This window comes from Canis lupus, chromosome 23 (genome assembly GCF_048164855.1).
Source record: "Canis lupus baileyi chromosome 23, mCanLup2.hap1, whole genome shotgun sequence".
Taxonomy (NCBI): domain Eukaryota; kingdom Metazoa; phylum Chordata; class Mammalia; order Carnivora; family Canidae; genus Canis; species Canis lupus.
Genome location: NC_132860.1, coordinates 23,135,471 through 23,146,768, shown reverse-complemented (window position 1 = coordinate 23,146,768; position 11,298 = coordinate 23,135,471). Strand labels below are relative to the sequence as shown.

The window sequence follows — 11,298 nt, the reverse complement described above, 5'->3', positions numbered from 1 at the left end:
AAGGAGAGAAATATGACCAGAGAGATTGGAGTATTCCTTAGTCAGTAAAGGTGAGTGGTGATTTTGAACACACAAACAATAAGCTTTTGAATTTACAGCCCTTAAGGGACTAAGGGACTAATGTAGTAGATGGCATTTTGATACCATTTACAATGGGATTTCATGATGCTCCCCGCATCCCCCGCCAAAATAATTTTGCACAACCCTATGGATGGAAGAAAATCTGCTAACACCCAAAATTAATGAAAAGTAAACATTTTACTTCATGGAATTGTGGCATTCTAGAAGGGATTTTAGTCATGTAATCAATCTCTCTGTCTCTAAACAATTGTATAATATAAACTGACTCTTCAGATGTTCACCTCTTGGTAGAATTAAGAGCTCACTAAGAGGCCAAATGTTCAAAGCCACGTGTTCCATAAGGAGTCATACAACCAATGCTGAAGCTTTATGGGATATTTTCCAAGTATAAGATTCTAGGCTGCTAGGGCACCGGAAATCCCCATCAGGGTAGAAATCTGCTTTCCCTTTGGCATTAAGCCACGCTCACAACAAAGCCTCCTTCAGATGGTGTTGACTGTTGCATGTTGTGGTCCCAGAGCTGCTCTGGCTCTGTCACAGCTAATAGAGAATACCAAAGGAAAGGATCAGTAAGTGTGAAGAATTATTATTTTTTTAAGTGTGAAGAATTAGATATGGGTAGGTGAGAGAGCAGTTTCCCTGGAAACCGAAAGTTTTTTTTTTCTCACATCAGAGAAAAAAGAATCAGTACATCATATCAACTGGTAATTGAAACGTGCCTGCTTGGACAAATTTTCCAGAAGATGATGACGATGACAATGATGATGATGATGATGGTGATGATGATGATGATGAGGTGCCTGTGTGTGAATGTGCGATGAGGTGGTAACTGAACAGGTTAATTAGGAAAGAAAGAGTGAGTGAGAATAGCAAAGGTCAGGAACAGAATAATTAGACCAATCCAGAGAGTTAACAGGTGGTCCTGTCCATGTAGATTCTGGGCATATCTGAGATCTAAACTGATGGAGTGGCTGCATATCAGTGATTCCAGATTTATTTTGATCTTGGATTACCTAGTAATGGTAAGCAAATGCTTAGAGCAGCAGAGAAGTGGGGTGTTTGAAGAATTCATTTTTCAATGCAGACATCACCTTGAAGGAGACCACCTAACTTTTGCATTTATGTGCATTTTACATCCTTCCAAAGGAGTAGATGTTCAGACTTAGCATTGTATTTTCATTGAAATTTATCAAGTGAAAAACTCAATTTTGTCAAAACATCCATACATCTTCATCTTGCTTTGGTGTAGCCTCTTGGGATAGAGGCTCTGAGAGCAGAATTACATGACTTAGAGGAGTGGCCAAGAATAGTTATTGAAATACTACAAAGCTACTTTTTATCATTAAACAAGAACTGTAATAGGTTAGAAACATAGGAATGGATGCATGGTATTGTCAAACATAGGGCCAAATATTCTGGGGTGAAAGTGGAACTGAGAATAATAGTCCAACAAGTTCTGTCTCTTTTTGTGATACAATTGTCTTCTGTAGCTGTACTTTTTGATTACCCCAATCCTGGCCCAGCTGGCCCAGAACTTTCTCTTCAAAAAAAAAAAAAAAAAAAGAAATTCAGTGAAGGGATGTTGAAATTAACGTAATCCTATATTAACACTGTTCCTAATTTCAGTATGTTGGAGGGAAATAAACTTCCAAAGACTTATACTAATGCTTAAATACAGGAATTTCCAACAAGTGTGGAGTTTGGAACATGTGCTACCACTTCCATCATGGAATGAATGGCAGCAAAGAGTAAGCCAAGCTGTGGCTCATTAGAAATATGATAAAATAAAAAACAAAACAAACCTGATTCCAATGGGAAAAATGTAGTTATTTCTTTAAAATTGCATAGGATATGTGAAGTATTTATGTTCATGTTTTGATACTTTATGATTTATTTTACTAAAATAGTATTGAGATCAGTTTACTCCTCTATTTTTTTGAAAATAAAATATTATCTTTTTTTCCATAGTGAATGTTTGTATGAATATGTAAGTATGCATTTGTATCTGTGTGAATGCATGACAGAAAGAAAGAGAGAAAGAGACAGAGAGAGAGAGAGAGAGAGAGAGAAATGGAAGGAGACAGAGATAGAAGACAAAATAAGAATCCAAGATAAGTTATGCAGGGAGCCTATCTCTGCATTCTGGGACCCATTTAAATACTTCAGCCAAAATATGAGTATGTGTGACAAAATGCTACTGAAACCACATTCAGCCTCTGATTGTATGAATCTAGGTTGAGAAGAGAAAACAGAAGACAGACACTCAACACACACTGCCACACTGAACCAGAAGCTCTGAACCAGGGGTCTCTGAGCCAACATGTTCAAGCTCAATGGCACAATCTTCATGCCCCCGGTGCTGACACTGATTGGGATCCCCGGCTTGGAGTCTGTGCAGTTCTGGATTGGAATTCCTTTCTGTGCCATGTACATCATTGCTCTATTTGGGAATTCCTTGATCTTGGTCATCATCAAATCAGAACGCAGCCTCCATGAGCCCATGTATCTCTTCTTGGCAATGCTTGGAGCAACAGACATTGCTCTCAGCACCTGCATCCTACCAAAAATGCTAGGCATCTTCTGGTTTCATCTGCCTGACATATACTTTGATGCCTGTCTCTTTCAGATGTGGCTCATACATACCTTCCAAGGCATTGAATCAGGAATTCTGCTGGCCATGGCCCTGGACCGCTATGTGGCCATCTGTGATCCCCTGAGACATGCAACCATCTTTACACACAAACTTCTCACTCAAATTGGAGTGGGAGTGATGCTCAGAGCAGCCCTCCTTGGAGCTCCATGTCTCATCCTCATCAAATGTCGGCTGAAACACTTCCGGACCACTGTGGTCTCCCATTCATACTGTGAGCACATGGCCATTGTGAAGTTGGCAACAGAAGACATTCGGGTCAACAAGATCTATGGTCTCTTTGTGGCTTTCATTATACTTGGTTTAGACATAATTTTTATAACAATCTCCTACATCCGAATATTTATAACTGTCTTCAATCTGCCTCAGAGGGAAGCTAGGCTCAAAGCCTTCAACACCTGCATTGCCCATATTTGTGTCTTCCTTGAGTTTTATCTCCTTGGTTTCTTCTCCTTCTTTACACACAGGTTTGGGTTCCATATTCCACCCTACATTCATATTCTTCTGTCCAACCTTTACCTGCTTGTCCCTCCTTTGCTCAATCCTATAGTGTATGGGGTGAAGACCAAACAGATTCGAGATAGGGTGTCCAAGATTTTCCACTCTAAAATTCCATCTTGATTTCTCATTATTTATTTTATTTTATTTTATTTTATTTTTTTATCTTATTTTATTTTATTTTATTTCAAATAACAGTAACAAAACAACAACCACAAGGAGTGAAAAAATATTCTTGGTTAAAGTCAATGCTTTCTCAGGTTCATCGTTTAAAGGCATATGAAGTTATAGTTTTGAATTCAAGGTGGTAGGGTCTGAATCCTATTTTTAATATTCACTTCTTTTTGATAAATATTAATTGAAACACAAGAGCTAATCATGTTTAGTCTGAGCATTATATAGAAGACAAAATTTATGAACACGTTTTTGAAGCTCAATCACTTCTTCATCACAAAGACAGACATTTCTTAAATCATATTAAATATTAATATTTTGGCATCTTTATAAACATCAATAGCCTTTCTCATATTACATAAGAAATTCAATATATTTTGATTCTTATGTATATGTAACTAATTCCATCATTTTTCTACTATCATTTATGATTGTACTTCATCATTCTAAGGTACGTTACTGAGTGATCATGAATTAAGCATTAAGTGGAGATTGATTTTTTTAACTTTTGCATCAAAATGCATAATAATTTCTTCTTTTCCCACAAAATATTTCACACAGCCTACTATAGGAGCATATATACTCGATCTCTTAATGTAAATTAATTTTCAGTAGATTAATTTGAGTGGAGAACATGTAAAATAAATATGGCATGAGCTTCAGTGAGCATACTTGCTTATTTTGTGTTAAGACCTTACAAATAAGTACAACAATATTATAAAGAATTTTATAACTTTAAGGATACATAAGATAAAGAATTTAAAGACAACTGTTAGGATAGTTGCATGATGATGGCCTAATGTTAGACAATAGGAGATGTGGATTCAGGCCCTCTCTCTCATTGTACTACCTGCTGGTTGATTTATTTTCACATCATGTTCTTTGATATAAACCTGCCTTTTTCCCATTCTATGTGGTTGATGAAGTACAGTGTCAGACTCCATGAGGGCAAAAAGTAACGATTTCTTACATTAATATGTTTGGCTTTTGGAGTAAATTTTTCACATGGAGAACCGGTCCTCTGCCACACACAAAATTGTATGGGGTTTTCATCATTAACATTTCACCTTTCTGTAATTCCAAAGATGATCAATAATCTGAATAGTGCCAAAAGTCAGAATTTTCCCAACTGGACATCTGTTCTTGCTTTTAAAACATTAGTCTCTCCAAGAGATCTATCCATCACCTTCCCCCCACCCCTCACACTCACTGTGATATAGTCTCTAGCTGGAGCCTCTGTCTCTGATTCCTATATTGGCAGAATCTTTGTTCTATAGGATTAGGTTCAACCTTTTTTTGGTATCTTTCCCAGGGTGACTTATAGAGGTTTCCTTCTGTGCTCAGTGTTATTCTTTTTAATCCATAGTAGTCTGTACAGTTCAAAGCACATTATATAAAAATGTATCTATAGTTTGGTGGTTACACAGGATGTCTAATAACTTAATATTTATCACATGGTTTCACCTAACTTTTTGTCATATATATGACACAATAAATACTCAACAACTTGGACTGGCTGTCTTTTACTGGTTTCATTGACTTGGTGTGGTGTTCACTGATATTAGGAATTTTGAAGGATGGTTTAGTTGGAGAAACATAGTCATAAAACCTGCTTATGTTACTGTTTAATTTACAAAATATATCTCCCTAGATCAGAAATCTACTTAGCAGCTATACATACGATCTAGAAAATTCCTTATGTAATTCATCTTCACATCTCCAATGCCTAGTGTGGTGGTGACATTGGCTTATACAAAATAAAATTTTACTGAAAAAATATAAAATCTAGTTTCGTTCTCATATGAACCCTATAAAGTATCTTGTTAATGTGAGACATGATGAGCATGAAAGCTGAGATCAGTGGGAAGCCTGTTCTTCACCTTGAGTGGAAATAACAAATATTAAAAAGCACAAAAGTAGAATTAAAGGGGTACCTATGTGGCTCAGTTTGTTAAGCATCTAACACTTGATCTCAGCTCAGGTTTTGATCTCAGGGTCATGAGTTTAAGCCCCATATGGATGTCCACATTAGGCATGGAGCTTGCTTAAAAAAATATATTAAACAGGTAGAATTAAATAGTAGTTTAGGATTTCTATTGAAAATATCAATGAAGAGATGCCTAGGGGTCTCAGCGGTTGAGCATCTGCCTTTGGCTCAGGGCAGGATCCTGGAGTCCTGGAATCAAGTCCCACATCGCGCTTCCTGCATGAAGCCTGCTCTCCTCCCTCTGCCTATGTCTCTGCCTCTCTCTCTGTCACTCTCATGAAAAATAAATAAAATCTTAAAAATAAAAGAAAATAAAAGACCAGTGCTCTAGCACTTTGTCATATGAGATGACCATTTAGCACAGATACGTCCATATCCAGGCCTAAAGGATGCTTTCATCACAAAGTAGATCGCTCAGATCTATGCATTTATCAAACTCCTTTCTGGTTAATTTGAGTTTAACATATGGACCAATTTTTTTAGATCCAAAGCGTTACTGTTATAAATCTTTGTGTCTCTACATCTTTCTTTTCCAACTAGATGTAAACTGCTTTGAAGTTAGAGAAAGATTTAATTAGTCTATGGCTCGTCAATGCTGTAGAACCTGATGATGTAATTTTCATAGAAATTTCCCAGCTCTCTGGTCATGAGTCCTGTTGATGCTGCACATCACTATAGTTTGCCATAAAATCTTAACTCCTAAATCCCCAACCTCACAGTATCCTCAAACAATGTAACAAATCATCTAGGACTAATCTTTCTATTCCTGAAAACTACTAATAAGCTGAATTTTACATCTTTCTTGGAGAATTTAAGGAAGATACTACTTTGCAAATTTTGGATCGCATTTAGGATTATTTTTTTAATGCACTCTTAAACTATCTCATCTAAATAATTTTACAAAATTTTATATTGTTTTCACTTACAGAAAATGATGTCTGAATGCAATGCTTAACTGAACATATCATCCTAAGTTTAATTTTCTCAAAATCCAGCATCATACTCTGGGAGGGTAACTGATTATAGAATAAATGGGTCTTTACTACGTAATACGTTGGCGGATTCATGATTACACTGATTACCTGCAGGATGCATAGTTTTAATAGGGAAAATTATTTAAACTGTTTTTCATATTTTACTTATTGGCAGTTTAATATGTTAGCAAAGGAAACAAATAAAGATATTAGGGGGTATTCTGTTACAGTGTTAGGTCTAAAGGGAAGTATAATTGTTACTCACAAAATAGAGGAATGTCATGTTCATTAGAAAAGCCATCCTGAGTAAAATTATGGCAGCATTTAAGAGCATCTTAACTTTGAGGGAAAACCAAGTATACCCTCTTAACCAATATCCTTTTAACTGAAAAAAGTAGATTCCTAGGTGTCCAAGATACACTACTGACATATGTCTTATACTCTGTTCTTTCCTATACCAATACATTGTATTTCCTTCAGTTGAATTCTACACTTATCAAGAGTTATATAATACATACTTTTGGCAATTTAAGAGTTAGGTAAATAGGATGTATAATGTTAAATTGTGTAAAAATAAATGGGATTGCATTATAAATAGCCGATTTTATATCCATGAAAGCAATATTTAATATTTTGAAAGCCTTGAATACAGCATAACATTAGTTTTTAGTATTTCCATTGAATTTACTTACAACATATTAATGTAAATAATTGAGGAGAATTTAATATGCTCCAAAAGGAGTGTCCTTAAATATGTCTTTAATATCTTATTGCACTATCAGGAAAGTGAGACAAAAATTTTTGGAAAGTGCTTTTTTGGGTATGGTTAATGAGAGAAAAACATACCTAGAAATATAAAAGTATTTTAGGAATAAGTTTTGTCTGGTCTTATATTTAAAAATGGCAAATTATTACAATTCTGTCTCAAATTAAAATAAATTTTGTGATTTCCATATATGACTTTTTGAAGATTACCTAGATTTGTAAAAGCATATCATAATATAGAAATTGCTGAAACCTTTGTGGAAATGTTAAATCAGAGTGTTAAATATAAAGCTAAAAGGTAAGAAGTGTCCAGTGATGAAAAATTTTGAGTTTCACACACATATTAGCTATCATTTATTTAGTGCTTTCTTCCCTGCATATTGTGCTATATGTCCTTTCTTATACCACATGCATTGTTTTAATAATTCCTCAAATTATTGCTTCCATACAGGAAAGAAATGTCACCACAGATTTAAGTAATGTGTTCAATGTCAAACAAAACGAAGAGAGATCTAGACTTAACACCAGTTTGATAAAAGATTTACAAATTTACCTTTATCATATCTTCCCTTTAATAATAAAATAGATTATGTTCACACCGTCATAGGAGAAATTCCAATCTCGGACTTTTCTTCCTGCATTCATCATTTAATTCCAAAGCTGCTCTTCTTCTTTCTCCAGTGACGTAACTACGATCAGATAATTAAATGGAAATATGTGATCCACACATTTTGAGCACTGTCTTCAGTTTACATTAATACTATGGACACTGGGAAATAGTAATTATATATATATATATGTATAAACTAAATTATATATATATATACATACACCATATTTGTATATATGTGCACAAATGACATACTCCATAAAGTATGTACATATATGTCATATATATTCAATCTATTTAATCAGACTTATACAGGAAAGATCCTGACTCTCTCATGAAGACTTCTATCACATTTCCTGACCTGAAGATCTTCTTTTGGTTCTCTGTATATATGTGAAGTTCTTTGGTGAGTTCATGTAATTGCAGAAAGTTAAGGCAAGGACTCAGGGCCTAGGGCTTCAAGATTAAGTAAGCCTATGCTATCACTTTACAAATATGAGAAGTAAGGCCTAAATAAATCATTAAAAATGGTCATGAGTAACAGGAGGTATAATTATCCAAGTCTGAACTAGAAATGGCTCTGATTATTCTGTATGCCCCCTCCTGTCTCAGACTGGGAAGGCTGAAGGAGAAGTGTGAATTCATTATCTATTCAAAGATTATTTCTAAGGAGAAAGAGTTATAACTGCAGAGTTCCTAACTTTATGGTTTGGTTGATTTGTAATGATAGCAATCATGACAAAAATAGCAATACATTTATGAGGAAATCTTCCTTCAGAAACCACAAAGTACTCTCTCCAAATCAACAACTCTTTTCCTGTTTAAAACAACAAGATCTACACCAACCACACTTTAATACTACAGAATATGCTAGATAAAATAGTAAATACATGGGTTACTAGGAAGATGAGTGAATTAGGTGGCCAACACTTCATTTCGATTCAGGTCATGATCTCAAGGCCATGAGATCAAGCCCCCCATTGGGGCTCCATGCTCTGTGCAGAATATGCTCCAGATTCTCTCTCCCTCTCCTTCTCCCTCTCCCTCTTCTCCTCTCCCCACTTGAAATGCACTTGCTCCCTCTCAAATAAATAAATAAATAAATAAATAAATAAATAAATAAAATAAAATAAAATAAGAAATACATGTACTGGAGGCAGTGCAGGAATCAGGAACCAGTTTAATTCCATTTTGTTAAAATAATAGTTTCTGATACAATAACAATAAGATGCTTCTATCATCCAATTCAGATTAAAGTTTGAGTAGCTGATTCTGGATAGTCAGAGTTGCCTGTTGTTAGTTCACTAAAATTGACCATGACTAGGGTGGTTTCTCAAATTAAAGGCAATTATAAGCGAAAAAAATCCATGCCTTCAAGTAGATAGTGCAACATGATCAGCCATTGCTAGAAATACTATTTCTATTTCTCTTTTTCAACTTAATGAGTGGATATAAATGTCTGACTATATTGAAAATGTTGTCCTGGAATCAGGTCTGACTTCTTTCCACCATTGATATATTTAATTTTAGAATCCATTTAAAGCCTTTATGTCATAGGATGGCATTTCTCGCCCTGTTTGTTACTAACTTCAAGGACTACCAAAGAATGAGATTTCTTCTGTAAAAATTTTGTGGGGCAGGAACAGAAATAGCTATGATTCAGCGAGTAGAGGCAAAGGAGTTTGGGAGTTTTTTTTTTTTTTTATATATCCCATCTTTATACTAAAACAATAAATTAAAAAGCAGATACATTTAATTGTCTTGACCACAGGGAACACATGTGATCCCTTCTTCAGTGCTCAGGAGAATTGCATCATAGTCGTGCCCGGGGCTAAAATTATATTTCACTGGAAGTGATTTTTTTAAATAACTACACTGTTTATAACAATGCCACATGAGTAGGTGAGTGCACATAAGAAGACTGAAGAATTAAACTTGTGAGTATGTGCTCTTCATAGGTGTCTCTGAAATCTAGATGGAGAAATATTTAGAAAGGATCCAAAGGGAGTGTGGGGGAACTGCACCTCATAATTCTGCATAAGAAGTCACTCTGAGCAGAAAGCCTTAAAGGAATATAAGACTTCAGTTGTCAGATTTGACCCAAGATATAAGTTCTTGGAAGAACATTTTTCACCTTTCTTTCTTCTCTTATCCAAAGTGAATGCCTCCAGATCTTTCATTAAAGTAGGTTTGTGTCCTGACTCGTGTATATGTAAAGATAATGTAGGAATGCAAACAAGAAAGCTTACACATCATGAAACTAAAATTCCTAATGTTTTTCTTACACTGATTCTTTGTATTTTCTTGTTTTCAAGATTTTATTTATTTCTTCATGAGAGACACAGAGAGAGGGAGAGAGGCACAGACACAGGCAGAGGGAGAAGCAGGCTCCATGCAGGGAGCCCAAGGTGGGACTTGATCCGGAGACTCTAGGATCACGCCCTGGACAGAAGGCAGCGCTAAACCACTCTGAGCCCCCCAGGGTTCCCGATTCTTTGTATTTTCTAATCTTTCTCCATCTAGACATACTCCTGGAAATAGAACAAATGGATTTGCATCCACGTTAAATGTGATGCATTTTTTTGGTATTAAACAGATCCAGGGAAAGTAAACTGCTAAATTAATTAATTCCTACTAGGATGCACTTAGTAACCAGTCACTATCTTGCCCTGAGGACATAGAGGCCGAATTTGTGATTCTGCTTGAGAACAGGAAATGTTTCCTAGAGGAGCTGATTCTGAGGTGAGAGTTGAATGATAAACAATTATTTGTTAGGTAGTAAACACATTGGGTATGGGAGGAAATCTAAGGTAAAACATACTATGAGGAAAGGAAAGTATAATGAAAGTATAGAATCTCAAATGGCTTTTTAAGTTCTAATATACACTTTCTTATGACAATAAGTTGGCAACAATAAGTTGTTAAAGGTAGCAAAAACAACACTGTTTAATAGTATGTACTAAAGATCATCCCTTATATGCTAAGCATTTAGTCACTAAATGTATGACTGAGTTTGAAGGAATGGTAGGTTAGCTATTTTTTCTGGAAAAAAATGAAGTATGTTTATTGAGTATACAAATACAATAATAGGTCTACTTATAGATATTTTGATCAAGTGAGATTGATTTGCATGGTTGGTGAAGGTAGATTAAATCAGAATTCTAGAATATCAGGCAAAAAAAATCTGTTTTCCTATTTCTAACTGAATTAGACGGATTTTCTCATCCACCTACAACCAGTCAGTAATGAAGTTAACCACTATGTGGCATCAGAAGTAAGAAAATAAATATATTGCTCTTGACTGTATTGGAGAGATGGAAGTAAAAATAAAAGAAAGGGAGAGGCAGAGTCAGAGAGACAGTCCTAGAGAAAAAAAAAAAAAAAGATTTAGAGGGAGATTACCAAAGGTTAAAGAAAGATGACTCTCATCTAAACATTTTTTCTAATCTCAACAGTTTTATGAATCATTTTTCATTTTCATCTTCACGTTTTGGCAAAGTGAGTGGTGAACTGAAAGTAAGCGTAGGAATTATCTTCCCAAACATTTTAAGATAGATAT

General features: G+C 35.1%; 1 protein-coding gene across 1 annotated transcript; it reads left to right on the top strand.

The window, feature by feature from the left end:
* The first annotated feature begins 2,401 nt into the window (after window positions 1–2,401).
* LOC140615506 (olfactory receptor 52A5-like) lies at window positions 2,402–3,352 on the top strand. The gene has a single exon (XM_072795370.1). It carries the CDS (start codon window positions 2,402–2,404, stop codon window positions 3,350–3,352), a length of 951 nt encoding a protein of 316 aa, XP_072651471.1.
* The last annotated feature ends 7,946 nt before the right edge of the window (window positions 3,353–11,298 follow it).